The sequence below is a fragment of the Erpetoichthys calabaricus genome, chromosome 2 (genome assembly GCF_900747795.2).
Source record: "Erpetoichthys calabaricus chromosome 2, fErpCal1.3, whole genome shotgun sequence".
NCBI lineage: Eukaryota > Metazoa > Chordata > Cladistia > Polypteriformes > Polypteridae > Erpetoichthys > Erpetoichthys calabaricus.
In genome coordinates, this window is record NC_041395.2 from 203,296,047 (window position 1) to 203,312,039 (window position 15,993).

At 37.9% G+C, this 15,993-nt stretch overlaps 1 protein-coding gene and 1 long non-coding RNA gene across 4 annotated transcripts in view; one reads left to right on the top strand and one right to left on the bottom strand.

Moving 5' to 3' along the window:
• The first annotated feature begins 274 nt into the window (after positions 1-274).
• On the top strand, positions 275-8,206 carry LOC127526544 (uncharacterized). The gene is made up of 2 exons (XR_007934035.1): positions 275-3,116; positions 8,010-8,206. It is a non-coding gene; the product is annotated as an uncharacterized LOC127526544 (long non-coding RNA).
• Positions 8,207-8,890: 684 nt separating this feature from the next.
• ccdc50a (coiled-coil domain containing 50a) overlaps positions 8,891-15,993 on the bottom strand; it is a 167,988-nt gene continuing 160,885 nt past the window's right edge. For all 3 annotated transcript variants that reach the window (XM_051922248.1, XM_051922250.1, XM_051922249.1), the window contains one exon: positions 8,891-11,180. In XM_051922248.1, the coding sequence (XP_051778208.1) occupies positions 11,161-11,180 (20 nt within the window). In that variant the 3' untranslated portion in view covers positions 8,891-11,160. The remainder of the gene's footprint in view (positions 11,181-15,993) is intronic.

Sequence of the window (15,993 nt, forward strand, 5' to 3'; positions counted from 1 at the left end):
GTGCTAAAATGGCCCTGCAACTCCAGAGGCTGTTTCTGCCTTGCACTTGATGCTTGCCAGCTTCCCTGCAGCCCTTCCCTGAATAAATGGAGGTTAGAAAGATGGAGGGATGTTGCTAGCCCACCTTACTTAAATGGTCATTTATACTATTTATAGTTGAGGAGCTGTCAGAACATAATATGTATAGAACAAGACAACATATTTATATACAGTACTTGCCCTCTTTCTCTGTGTATATATACTGTATATATATATAGTTAGTACATATACACATACACACATATATGCACCAAATATAATTTTGTTATTTTGTGCTTAGGTTTAACTGTATTACAATTATAACACATACAGCATTTTAGGCTTTTAAATTGAAATGCACTGCAAAAAACTAATCTGAATGAAAAAGTGACATGGCAGGGCAAGGGGAGATATCCAAATTCCTGGGTTCAAACCCTGCTCTGGTCACTGGCAGCCTTCCGTATGTTCTTTCTGTACCCATTTGGGTTTTAGATAGATAGATACTTTATTAATTCCAAGGGGAAATTCACATACTCCAGCAGCAGCATATTGATAAAAACAAAATTAAAGAGTGATAAAAACGCAGGTGTAACAGACAATAACTTTGTATAATGTTAACGTTTACCCCCCCATCGTGTGAAACGTTTTCTCCAAAGTAGGAAGGAAGAAAGAAAGAAGAAGAATGAATGGATGGAGTCAGCAGCCATACCACATGCACTTCAGAAGAGTTGAAGCTAAGCATGTTCAGATCTGGCCAGTATTTGGATGGGAGACCATCTACGAAAAGCTTGATTTGTTGCCGGGAGAAGTGTTGGTGAGGTGAGCAGGTGGCACTTATGCGGAGGTCTAATTGTGGATCCCAGTACAGTGATGGGGACACTTTGCTGTAAAAATGGCGTCATTCTTCAGGTGAGACGCAAAACTGAAATCCTGCCTCTCTGTGGTCATAAAAGATCCCATCTTAAAAAGTATGGTGTATCCCTATGTCCAGACTACATTGCCCACCACAGTTCTAGTCATTCTGTCCCATCCCATCTCTAATTGGCTGTCTCTCTCAACTTCACCACCTAACAGGTAATGTGAGCGTAATGATGCAAAAGTATCTGCCATCGTATTACCCAGGTGGATGCTACACATCAGTGGTGGTTGAAGTGGCTCCCCACTCACTGAGGCACTCTGATTAGCGAGAAAAGTGCTATATAAATGTAATTAATGAATTAATTGTAGACAGAGGTAAGCTAATGATACGATAGATAGACAGAAGTTCATTCCAGAGGAGGAAAAAAGAAAACATTCATGTTAAACTACCTGGCACATGTAAAGTGGCTCAGTACTGTATGTGTGTGAAGTGCCCTGTAATGGACTGGCATCCTGTCCCGGGTTGGTTGCTGCCTGGCACCTGATAATGTCAGTATAGATACCAACTCCACCTGACCCCGAGATTAAGCCCATTTGCAAATGGGCATGTAGAGATGATTGGTGGGCCTGCGGCCAAGGATGGTGCCTGCCTTGCACAGAAATGCTGCTGGACTTAGCTCCCACTTCAAAAAACCCTGTAATAGAGTTAATGGCCCAGACAATGGATGACCCATCTAATGCTTCAATATGCACTGGCCGTGTAATTCTTGGTAGTCAACCTTCCATTGCATGTAGCACCATTCTCAGTGAGAAGTTGCACAATGCATTTTGGAAATCATCCTTCCCAAACATCAGTTTAGCAGGTTGTCCTGGTCACGCAGTATAGTAGAGATGGAGTCTTTGATGACCACCACCATTGATTTGAATGATGTCACACCAAAGTAGTTCAGAGATTAAAAACACAGCATTTAAAAGTAGACAAAACAAAGAAAAAAGAATGCTGAATATTTACAGGATGAAGAAATGGGAACTCATAAATATAAGTGAGCATATCAGAAATAAAAAGTGAAGTATTCATAAACGTTTGCACCTTGCATTTTTCTGATGGGCCGGGGGATGCTTTTCCAGAAGTCTCCTTCACTTTATACAAGCAGTCGCAGCCACTGCCCAGTGTTGAGGGGCAGCAGGCTTTCTAGGTTTGTATGCACATTTATCTCTTTGCTGTTTCATTGCTCTCCCTTTGAATAAAATAAAAGTAACTAGGTGTATTACAAAGAGATCCGGGGCACAGTGGTGCACTGCCACCTCACAGCACCTGAACAGCCACTCAACTCTCTGTTGTGGTGCCACCTGCGCCATATGAAGGATGGTCTTGCCATCCACAGTAAACCCCTGCTTTAACAATAGCAAAAGCATCAAATCTCTGTGAACCAGAAAGGAGAAAAAAAAAAAAAAAGGACAGACCATTACACTTACAAACTGAAGACAACCAAAAACGACAAATTAATGAAATGAATCATCAAAGCCCAACCTGTAACCAGACATATAAACACAATCCAAAACATAAATGATTCTTTATCCTAGAAATGGATAAACATGAGTGGCACCAGTGTCCTGTTCAGTAGTGCACTGGCTCCTGTGTCTCGTGTAACTGCAGTGCGCCCAGAACTGGTGAAGACAGGAATGAGGAAAGGGAGGGTGTTGGCTTATGTGGAATGTAAGGAACTAAATATTTACTAAAAAAAAACAAAAAATAACACACGTGCATTCTTGCAGGCTTCTCAGTCTTTGTATTCCTCATTCACACTTGAAAGTAGGTGCATCTCTGCAAAGGGGGCTCTTGGGTGCAGCTGGTGAAGGTACGGCCCTCATGTTTTCCCAGATTGAATTGCAGAGACTCCCACTGTGCCCTCAATCTGTCTCATCTCCTCAGGCTGCAACCTTCAGTGATTAAAGTCTGTGAACCCAACCAATACTGTGCAGTGCCAGGGTGCTGCCATTCAATGGGTACAGGTCAGGTTTGGTTGTTTTTTTTTTTCTTTTTTCAGCACGTGCCTCACACATGAAGGTGAAGTCCTGTATCAGGCCAGGCACCCTACTTGAAACAGTGTCTGAGATGAAACTGTCTGTGATAAATTTCAGTCATTGTTTCTGGTAGAGTGAATGACTGCCTCTCTGGGAAGAGCTGAAGGAACAATAAAGCGCAAGAGTGACAGAAGTCCTCACGGGGGTGATACCAGGTAAGGCAGGGAGAAAGCAAAGGAGCTGCCAGTCAACAGCAGGGATTCAGATGTTCGACTGACAAAGCTTCCATGTTTGAACAGCCAACAAACATTAATTTCTGCTCCTATCTTCTCCATTTAAATAAATCACTGACTGAAGCAACACAGGAATTCCAAGTAGTGTGTTTTTTTTTCCTTTCCTTTTCCTCTCTTACACAACACCTTGAGTAGCTGGAGCAGCTTAGTCACACAAATGTAACCATTAGACATTTATCCTGGTTCAAACAATTTGCAAAAATGTGAATGCACAAATAGTAATAATCAGAAACTGCAGAGGCAAACTCGGCTCCTGAAGGGCCACAGGTAGTTTTACATCTGCCACAGCAGCAGGTCTCTGCATAATTCAGGTTCTTCTTCTTGCTCTTCTCTTCAATGCCACAGTAAATGTCATTTTGAAAGGAATAGGAATAGGAAAACTGCAACAGCTTCAAGGTTGTTTTCATATTTAAACACAAAGACACTTTCTAAATGATGAGCTTTTATCACTGCAGACTCTTCAGATCCGCTCAAAGCAATGCTGTCCCAAGGATGTCATTTCAGCCATTCCACAAATGTAAAGGGCTTTCTAAAGACAAGCCTTTCAAGCTTGTGTTCCAAAGTATCACAAGTTGTGTTTGTGCAGAGGTACCTCTGGAATGTTTTTCAACTTGTTGTCTTCAAATGCTGATTACACAATTACACAGCTGGTGGTTATTGCTACTGTGTCACAGGCCTGGCCATCCTTAGCTTGAACCTGTGAGCACACCTACTGTTTGTCTACACCTGGCATGTACATTCTGTGTCTAGATGCATTTTCCTTAGGACTCTCTAGTTTTTCTCCAAATTTGCTGAAATGTATGTGTTAACTGGCATCCCAGCTAAATGCGAGTGCACTGTGCCATGGACTCCTGCTCTGGTCAGAGTGCGCTCCTGCCTGTCAACCAAAGCTGCTGGGCAGGCCTTGTTGCATCCACACTTTTTGCACCATTTTTAATATCCAGAGAAAATGTAAATTCAGTGAATAAGAATAGATTAGAACCTCTCACACATTTTTTCCCCGTTCAAAATTAAAAAAAAAACACTTTATGATTAAAAGGCGCATCAAGTTAAACTGCTAGGTATTTGTCCCTCTGTGTTTAACTGGTTGCTGGTAAAGAATTTTAAGCTCTTCTTGCTTTATTCTTGACAAGTAAAATTACAGACAGACAAAAATGAAAGGTGTTCTGCAATCAATCAACAGATAGAAACTTTTGGCAGACATGCTGGCAAATGGAGAGAGCGCGACAAGCCTATGACAGACAAGACAGAGAGGGACAAGCGTATGACAAACATAGAATGATAAGCTTATGACTAGACAGATATATAGATATGAGCTAATGATAGATAAAGAACTCAAAGCCATAGCAGCACATCATATCATATTCATTTCTGAAAACTCTGATAGTGTACTTGAGTAAATGATTAACTTAAAAGTTCACGTAAAAAACAACTGACCTCAGTAGGAAGTGGTTTGGAGTGAATGCCGTCATCCACACTTGACTTACCTTTTACTGGATGGAGGCCACCCTAACGTTCTTTTCTGTACTCTCCCCAATTTGGTGAACTTGGTGTCCTGCTATATGTTCGGGTCCAATCATGCCAGTTATTGTTACTGATGCAATATGCTTTCTTTGGCCTAACTTGAGTTCATTTGCCAGCATGATTCATAACTGTTAATTAGTAAACATTTAAACAGTGTTACTTGGAGTTTTTATAGACCACTTTTTTTTTTTTTTTTAACAAGTTTCAAATTACGAAAAGCAAAAAAGATAATGAACAATTACCAGACTACAGCCATCCCATTTGTGATATTCATAAAGTTGTTCTTTAAAACACTGGGTCAGAAATAAGACAGAAAAGTGGACAACCAGCCAATACTCATCATCTCTTTATCCACACAGCAGATGACGATAATGGAAAAGCCAAACATACAATACTAGAAATGTATGACAAAGCAAAGTAAGAACAGTAACAAGATACAGGGTTAAATAATTGGTTTTACCAATAGCATGAACATTTGTCTAATTTAGTATTTTGTCTAATATAGTATTTTGCCTAATATAGTATTGCAGTTGGACGCCAGTACCCTTCACCTATATTTTAAAGCAGAATGGCAGGAAATATACATATTTTTAATTTATAAAAATGGTTTCACTTTAGAACACAACTTCATGTGGCAAATAAATACATATCATGATTGCGATTACATAACTTTGACTTGAAAAATACCAAAACTTATTCTTTAATTTCCTCCCTTCTAGTGTTGTGCAGGGTAAAGTGTTACAGAACATCCTTTGAAGACTTTAGTGGCATCTCTAAAGACCTTGACATATTGGACTCCGGCGTAAGAATATTACTGTGTTCTTGTGCTAAAAGGCTTAATGATGGATATGACAGATGCCTCTAAAATTTATATTTACATAAAGGTATCTACACTTCAATACTCAATCCATTGTCATCCATCCATCATTGGACTCAAGGTTGGGGGGGCTGGGGAAGGTTTGGGCAGTGCTATCTCAGCTTCACTGGGCTCGAGGCAGAGCCAGTCCACTGCAAGACATGCTCGCTCACAACTGTCCAAGTCTGAGTGAATAAACAACCTCTATAAAATATGAAAACCAAAGCCCACTTGAAAGATAAAGGAAACACTGGAGCATTCAGTACCTAGTAAAGTGGATTTTTTTTTAATATACAAATATATGTGTGCTCCCTATAAAACTAGAAAGGTTCTCTTATTTTTTTTATATACCAGGTCAACTGAAAGTGCATATAAAATGGAATAGAAATGTTACCCTCAACACTCTTGCATCCTATTGCTTTTGGGCAGTTGGCCATGCTCGCCACCCTTAAAGCAGTGCAACAACTGAACCATTACACCGTTAAATAAGGTAACAGACAACAGGTGCCTTAGTGAACACACACACACACGCACACACACACACACACACACACACACACAAGTGTGCCTTTAGTCATCCATCATTAAAACATTATAATAACTTTAAATCCAGACATTTTTTGAAAGCAGCATTAATTTATTTTTGTTGCTAAGTAAACAAAACAAGAGTTCACCATGTACTTCTGTTTTCACAAACACTTTTACATTATGAAATAAAATATAAAAAAATAAACCAATTATCTCCCTGCACATAGATCTTTTGCCGCTTTCCTGTTACATACTGTAGTTTGAAAGCTTTATGTTATAAATGGCAAAATTTGCTCATTAAAGGGTTAGCACAGTAGGACAGTGCAGGAAGAATCTCTGATCACAAGTTTTCTGCCTCCTGCACTGCAAGTGAATGCTAAATACAGGGTCAGGACCTGAAGAGAAGCTCGGAGCACCTGGCCGTGTTCCTTGGTCCCTTCCCAAACTAAGTGAATACAACAAACTTGGTAGAGAGTGTCAATGGCATTTCCACAGCAATGGCTCCATGTGAAAAATACTCTCATACATCACTGGCGAAAGAAAGAAAGAAAGAAAGAAAGAAAGAAAGAAAGAAAGAAAGAAAGAAAGAAAGAAAGAAAGAAAGAAAGAAAGAAAGAAAGAAAGAAAGAAAGAAAGAAAGAAAGAAAGAAAGAAAGAAACTAACTTATGGGCTCCAGTCCTGAATATTAGCTCACCCATAGAAAGACTTTGGTCAAAAGAAAGCTACACCAAGCACTGGAAACAAAAAAAAAAACAAAAAACTGAACAACGTAACAGAACTGTCCCTTAATTGCTTGCATAGCAGATTGTGCTGCTTTGAGTAAGGCAGACAGCACATAGTTTTTAAATATATTAGTTGCATTCCCAGAAAAACCTTTTATATTTACTGCTACATAACAATTAGGTGGCAGACGATGTATGCACAAATTTAGAATTTTGCTGTTCAGGATTTCTACACTATCGCTTCATGAAAAACCTCTCTAGTTCCACCTTAAAGTGGAACATAACTGACATAATTGGTGGGTATCTATTTTCTATTCAGGCTGGCCAGATGCACCTCAAATAGTGTATCTTTATATACTGCATTTTGTCATTAATTAAACCATACAGTACTCTGTGAAAATTGAATGTTATAAGGAAAAAATGCAGGCATCTGAAATACCCCATTGACTCAACTTAAAACATAAATTTTGTAGAAAATGTTTATCACACTTTTTTCATGAAGGATGAAGAAGGCAAAATAAGCTGCTGAAAAGTAGGAAGATGTCTAATAACTAGTCAGGCCAGCCCAAACCTGGAAGAAAGAGTAGAACGTGGCTGAAGCTCAATTCCTGCTCAAGGCACACAAGACGAGGGGACAAGAAAATGAGCAAAATCACTAGTGTGTGGCTGTCAGTCTCCTGGCATGTCACCAGATGACGGCAGGTTAAAACTGAGATCTTGTGTGTAATGTTCGACACGGGTCCAAATAGGCTGTTAATCAATTCTAATGGCCTTTTGGCTCATATGTATTACTATTTTATATACTAATGTGATAGCAAGATACGTATCTGTACGTCTTAGTACACTGCTTTGTAATGAGCCTTTATCATAATAAAATAAATTTGTAATTCACCTTGTTACCTAGCTTACTTGGTTTTACAAGACATAAAGATCTTTTAAAGGTTCTATGTAAAATAAAATTGAATCACTACATGGAATAACATTACACATTAATTTTGTGTCTAGAAATCACAATAAGTCAAGATACTGGTTGAAAGATTAATGCTAATCTCAAATGAAAACTGGAATTAAACATTGCCACACACGTGCGCAAGGGAGGCAGTTAAAGGGCCTGAATGAGGGCAATTCCACACCAAACCAGGGGGTGGCAGAGTGTACTGACCCTTTCTCTCTTTCCATTGCAGACTGATTACGGGAAATTCCACGTGGTTCTGAGGGCGTCACACTTCCGGTTCCGACCGTGATGACATCACTTCCTGTCCTCTTTTAAAACTGCCATCTTTGCCTCATCAAGACAGTTCTGTTCTGGACTCAAATCTGTACTCAACTATACACAACACTGCAGCCAGGAAACAATAAACGGGTGGCTGCCCCAACTCTTTTTGTGGCACACTTTCTCTTTTTTGACAACATCAATAGCAAAAATATTTGAAAAGCTTAATAATGGGTGTTAAAAAAATTCTCATATTTCTTTACTGAACTCAGAAAGACCAGTTGAAATGATCTCTTTTAACCATAAATAAAGAAAACCTGGGATATTTCTGCATTTCATTCACTGAATCAACAAACCTTCTCATTGACTGCTGTAAATTGAGAAGGTACACATTTTATATTTGTTATCTAGACCTCCAGTATATTCTAAAATTTACTATATTTATGTCCAACTATATAGAGCTCCATTACTGTAATAAAAAAGCAGCAATGGCACTGTAGAAAATAATCTCTATAAAATATATGTTGCAAGGTCAACAACAGAGGGCTGTGTAAGCTCAGTATTTAGTAAAGCAATCAAAAGACTAAATGGTAATATTAACAAAATGGTTACTGCATTAGATCTTGTTATTTTTTTTGGGAGAACGACTATGCAAAAAGCAAAAAAAAAAAATTAATAAAATCTGATTAAATATCTTTTTCCATCCACATTAAATATCTTTTTCCACGCACTTTTTGTAAATAAGATAAAGCCAGTCTGGGGTTTCTACAGTTGCTCATGATAAGGGATGTGTAGCTGCTCCAGCGTCCTTTAAGGGTATTGGATAAACGGTCTGCTGCACAGGTGTGCTAATTTTTAAAATTTTTTCTATTTATTGATCAAATATCCTGTAACATTATACTGCAGAAAATTTTTGTACAGTTGACAGAAGCTCCCTGTCTTTAAATAAATAGTTAGGTGGACAGGAAAGCATTGTAAAACTTCTTGCTCTTGTATAAGAGTGTACATGGAAAGCAGCACTGAAGAGAGGGCTTAGCTTAAAGAATATACTGAATCTATTTATTTAAGAGACAAAAAGGCAATTAAAATGTTTTACTATGCATAACATTTCAGTACAGTCTCTTTTATAATTTAATTTCTCATAATGCGAGTCTAAGTTTATTGTCAAAAAATAAATTCAAAAAGAATATTTAGGTTTTATACAGAACAATGTTAAAATGCTTTGTAAAAAGCTTTGGAAAGAGGTTAAAAAGTAAAGAGACAACAGTCTAGTGCAAATTTAAAATAAAAAAATAGAAGAAGAAGAATCATAATGGCAGAAACATACACTACAGAAAGCAGCCATCTCAATAGGCATATTTTAAAGAAAGGTGTGCCCATGATCTTAAGTTCAATAAAATGAAATACAAAGAACTCATTACAGTTAAAACCTAAAAGATTAACAACAAAAAGCTAAGACAAAAAACAATAGCAAGATTTTGCTCACGATTCTATGGCTCAGACTTTTGCTTTCACTGCTTGTTCTGTAAATTCAATACATAGAGACACAGTGAGCTTTGAAGACAGTGCTACTTTATACAGTAAATTATTTTCTGCTACTTATACCAATATTGTTTTCACCATGTACACCCTACTCTCACTGCTTTTTAGCTTAACCTGTTTTGTGGTAACTCAGTAACACTAAGCTACTGTACAGTTTCACGCACAATAACAGTATGGAACTTGATTTGCTGGCACAATATGTACACAGGCATAAATCTATTATTCCTGTGAGAAGCAACCAAGTTTGAGCTACAATGTCAGTCAGAGGCCACTGAAATGCATAGCCAGGCCCAAAGAGCATTCAAGTAAAGATGCCCTCATTCATTTACTGAGAAGCTAGTAAAGTGGAAGGAGAGGGAAAGGCAAGTCCTTATCCACTTGCATATTAACGGCTGATCTTTAGTTTATTGGGCAAGCAATATGGATTCAGAAGGATGAAGCCATGCAGGAATACAAATACCCTGAAAGATAACTAAAGCACATATTCTAACCATCTCTAACATATCAGATACAGTAGTCTTGTGAGAGACAGAGCTGATGTACTCATTAAGGTGTGTCAAAGGACTGCCAGAGTTACACAGATTTAAAAGAGAACAAAATAATACAAAGACAAGCAGAATATCACGGGTTTCATAACATGCTCTTACAGAATTCTGGTTTTTCAAGTATAAAATGGGAACATCAATAAGTACACTTGTAAAACTGTTGCTAGAACTAAAATAAATTTTCCTTATTTTATTATAGGAATAGTAATAAAGCAAAACATTGATATGAAGCCAAACAGGCAGACTCATTAAAGCATCAGGACATCACATTAATGGCCTTAGCTAATACTTCCTTCAAGACAGTCAGAACTGTTAACATAACTGTGTCTAAGTCCAAAGTTTGTCAAAATTGCTCAAAATTAACTAAAGTTAACCATTAAGTGAGAAAAGCTGCCTCAAGGCCAGCAAATGGTCTAATGGTATGGAATGCTGCAAGATCCAGTCACAAAGGATCAGCCAGACAGTTTGCAATGCTGACCTTCTCTGGACACGTGCACTGCTAAAAAATGACCACTCCATGCACAACTGGAAGCCAGCCCAGTTTTTTTCATTACAATGCAGCTACAGAAAAAGTGCAAGAATTTGCAACTGCAAAGAATGGAAGACCAGCATTTTTGGCTGAACTCACTACCTGGATATCATATATTAACGAAAACAAAGAAAAATTTAAAAATTCAAATAATAAAAACACATATAAAAAGCTACATATGATTTTGTCGAGTTCTTCATGGAAAGCTTGGAAACTGTTTTGTAACTAGTTAGAGGATGGCTTTCTTTTCAGCTTTTGTGATGAAATTGAAGGTTCACCTGCCTCTTTAGGCAGAATAACCAGCTTTAAGCACTTGGTCAGTTGGTTCAATTTTGTTCTTTCATGGCAGTTCCCAAATGCAGAAAAAATGGGCTTGGAATGCATGTTGCAATCCTAAGTGTTTTTCGTTTTCATTTTAATGTGGATCCCGAGAGAAACATCAGGTTTTTTTAAGCTGAAAAACATCCTAAAATTGGAAGTAGCAAGAAGGCAAAAGGAACAAACAGTCACTCTCTGTAATAGGAACCTGGAAGAGAAAAGCAAAGTATGATTAACAATGATGGTGAACTCTAAACACATATTAGACACGTACTGTACATGCAGAAATACCTTCTGATGTGAAATACTACAATATTAGGTGCTTGGAAATAAAAATGTAGTAAAAAATGTAATTATATCTATGTCGCGGCTCTCAACCTATTCTCATCATAATAACTTAAAAATGTTAAGGCAGCTCATCTAAAATGTTTCCTAGGAATCCCCACTAGTTAGAAAACGGGATATAATCAGTCTCTACCACTGATTGCTGAAAATATTTTCAATTTATCTCAGTTTGTTTTATAATATTTTAGTGAAACTTATGAACAATTTTTACAAGAAGGGGTTGCTAAGGAAACAATGAAACAATATTATCATGAAACACTGGTCACAATCAGATGTATGAGTTGTTGGTTTACCTTATTCAACTTACTAACAAAAAAAAAAAAAAAAACACCACCAATGGTAGACAGTAATACCAGCCCATCTTTTTTGGAGGGGTTTTGGGGTGGTATAAAATAGAGTTGCAGCCCATCTTCTTCATTTAAATAAGTGGGTTTAAATGTGCAATTGTGTAATTTTCCACTTACATAAATTAATATTTACTACAAATAGTAGCCTCTAAATAATACAATCATAACAATCATACATAACAAATGAATCATAACAAAAGTATATTCAGACAAAAAAATGAGCACAACAAAGAAAAAAGCATCAGGGGAATGGGTTTTAAGCTTGTCTGTAATTTGCTCGTATTTGACAGTTAAATGACTACTTTCTTGAAGCAATGCCAAAACATGCCTCTTACAAGTTTTCTGGCTGTCCTTAACACTAGAATTACCAGAGTCTACGAAATAACTCGTAGATCCGGCCCACCTTAAAACCGTTCTCACCTCTCTTTTGTCTTCTAAATGTGCTGATTAAGATGAGCAGCAAGTAGCCGGCTATTCCATCCCCCACCGTCGCAGAACGTTCACTAAGTTTTCGCAGCTCATACCTTGTTTGATTATCTGGGAGTGACTGAACTGCTGGAGTTTTAGAATGGAAATAATAGATCGTTATTTGGAACACACGCATTTGATGCGTGTTCCGTTTCTACAGTAATCTGTGTAAACACATTGTTAAAACAGAAACTTTTTCCTATTTTAGTAATAAATGTTACAAAATGTAGGCATAAACTATAGAATGTGTGAAGCCTGAAGTCCAAACATCAAATAAACACTTTCACAAAAGGTTCAAGGATGATACGACCCCTTACGTGGCTTAACGCTAAGGTTTGCAGTCTTGGAGCACATCAGCGTTATCGTGCTACAGAGACCCGAGTTCAATTCCCAGCTTTGGAGAAAGTGTTTTATTTTTTCCTCAAACGGACATAAAATTTATAAATTGGTATGCACCGTAAATCGTTAAGTTTAAAATGTCGATCGCGGTTATTTCTGTTGATTAATTCATGCTTTTTACTTACGAGTCAGAACAGGAGCTTGTTCAGCTTATTCAGCTTCTGATCTGACTCAAACAGCGCCAGTATAACTTCACACCCGATCTGACACTGTTCATTTTCAGATAATATTGCATTACTTCGACGATGTTTTATGATTGGTACTATTCGCGTCATAAAATGATCTCTTCAAAACGTCACATATATTTGTCTCTTTTTTTTAAAATGTGCGTTGTAGCACGCAGCAACTGGCCACCTGCATGTTCTTGTGCACACTGAATAAGACAGCGCTATATGCAATCATCAGATTCAAATGTTAACAGTTATATAGCATGGAATGGAAATCAGCAGTTCTTAGCATTGCACCACACAAGCTGTCATATCAACCACCTACTGTAACTTGCTTTCTTTTTTCTTCGGTTATAGTCTTAAATAAAAGTGCACTTGTTTTGTTATACTTTTACATCAACATATTCCTGTGTTTGAGCGAACATGGGCATGCTCAAAAAATACACGTGTAATGCCACGAAAAGTGCATGCAGACACTTCAGTTCGCAAGCATTGGTATGACAATGCAGTCACAAGTACACTGCAGAGCTATAGCGCGTCTTTATGTGAAAACAGCAGTTGTCAGATGGGGAGTGTCTGATGATTGCATATAGTGCTGAAGTGAAAGTGTTTCTTTGATATTTGGACTTCAGGCTTCATACATTATATAGTTTATGGTAACATTTTGTCATTTGCTACTAGAATATAATAAACGTTTCTGTTTTAAAAATGTGTTTACACCGATTACTGTAGAAATGCAACACACATGAAATGAGTGTGTTCCAAATAACGATTTATTATTTCCACTCTAAAACCCCACTTCACTCCCACATAATCAATCAAGGCATGAGCTGAGAGAAGTTCGTGCACGTTCTAAGTCGGTGGGGGGATGGAATAGCCGGCTGCTTGCAGCATGTCTTTATCAGTACATTTAAATGACAAAAGACGCTGGCGGAGAGGTGAGAACGGTTTTAAAAAGCAATTTAAGGTGGGCCGGATCTACAAGTTTTTTCGTAGGCTCTGGTAATTCTAGTGTTAATCATTTAGTTTGAAACCAATGTCAGTGCAAACTGCAGAAGTTGCATCTCGTCATCTTGTGTTGCTCCTTTTTATTATTCTTACCTAAGGACAAACTGGTGAGGAAGGCAGGCTCTATTGTTGGCATGGAGCTGGACAGTTTGACATCTGTGGCAGAGCGACGGGCGCTAAGCAGGCTCCTATCAATTATGGAGAATCCACTGCATCCACTAAAGTATCTATCTATGAATGGGGCTGTGTATTATTTTCAAATGCAGTTGTGTCAAAAACACTTTAAATATAACTAACCACAGAAACTATCCAACCATTGCTTGGAAGAAAATTTATGGAGTTTTGGAAAGCTTCAGGATCATCAGCACAACATAGTTGGTTGCAAATGGTCCATCCAGATAGTGTTGGTGACACCTATGGGCTGTTTAGTGTTACAGCACTCATTGCAAGTGTATTCTTTATACCCCTACTACATTTTCAAATAAACATTTTAATCTGCTTGATTATATTTTGCCAATGTTAGATGCTCTGAACCATTGTTCAATTTTTGTCATCTACAAAAAAAAAAAAAAGCTACACTGGTAGGACTAATAGGGGACACCAGTGAGCCAGTTAACTGACTGCCTTATTGGGTTAGGCCTAGCAACATCATGATTATATCCCATATTATGCGATATACTAAGCACTGTGATTTCAATATGCACTATATACTGCAATTTATTACTTCATTTGTATTTGAGGGGCAGCACAGTTGCATAGTGGTAGCACTGCTGCTTCACAGCATGGAAAAGAGGGTCCTTCCTACATGGAGTTTGCATGTTCTCTAATTCTGTGACACTAAATTTGATGGCGTGTGTGCACTGTGTGTTTGACCTGTGATGGAATGGTGACCTGTCCAAGGTTTCTTAATGACTTGCGACCTATGCTAGCTGGGATAGGCTCTAGCATCCCCTGAACCACAAATTTAATGCAACTATATGAAACTATGTGTTGAGTATTCAGAAATTGGCACTACACTAAGTGAACTTCTGCTTTCAAGTGCTTTTATAAGCTTGAAGAAAGTGTGTCACGTCAGCCAACTGTTTCAGATGAAAGAGAGGATGAGGCCAAGTCATAATGAGGCTTTTTCAAAAAGGAAAAGGCTAGTCTTTTGTTACTAGAGAGAAGGATGCTTGTTTAATCAATGATAACAGAAAATACATTACCAAACCAAAAACTACAAACAGGATGTAGGTGGAAATGATGTGTAAAGATGACAAGACAATCTTAAAAATCACCCAGTGTTCCTTACTATGTCTGAAGTAGAGTGACACTAACTGAAGATATTTGAAATTCTCAATTCAATTTGGAATATTAAAATTATAATACATAATTGAATTTATGTGAATAACCCAGCCACAGGGCATGCACAAACCAGTTTGTTTCTTCGTGCTGGTCCCAAACCTGGATAAGTTGGGAGGGTTACATCAGTAAGGGCATTCAGTTTAAAATTTTGCCAGATCAACATGCGGACAACAATACAGATTTCCATAACGGTTTGGTCGAGTCCTGGGTTAACAACAGCCGCCACCAGTACTGTTAGCCAACAGAGTGCCGTCAGAAATTAGGCTATTATCCTACCTGGCAGGGAGAAAATTCTTTGTTAGTTGTGGTAATTACAACTCAAAGACACATGATATCCTATATGGTGTTCCACAAGGCTCTATCCTGGGTTCGCTGCTCTTCTCAATCTACATGCTTCCATTAGGTCAGATTATCTCTGGGCACAACGTGAGCTACCACAGCTATGCTGATGACACACAACTGTATTTATCAATTGCACCTGATGACCCCAAATCTCTTGATTCACTAACACAATGTCTGACTTGTATTTCAGAATGGATGAATAGTAACTTTCTCAAGTTAAATAAAGAGAAAACTGAAATCTTAGTGATTGGCAATAATGGATACAATGAGGCTATTAGAAATAAACTGGAAGCATTAGGATTAAAAGTCAAAACGGAGGTAAAAAGCTTAGGGGTAACTGTTGACTGTAATCTAAATTTTAAATCACATATGAATCAGATCACTAGGACAGCATTTTTTCACTTAAGAAACCTAGCAAAAGTTAGACCTCTTATATCATTGAAAGATGATGAGAAATTAGTTCACGCGTTTGTTTTCAGTCGTCTAGATTACTGTAACGCACTCCTCTCAGGACTACCCAAAAAAGACATAAATCGTTTGCAACTAGTGCAGAACGCAGCTGCTAGAATCCTAACTAGGAAAAGAAAATCCGAGCACATCT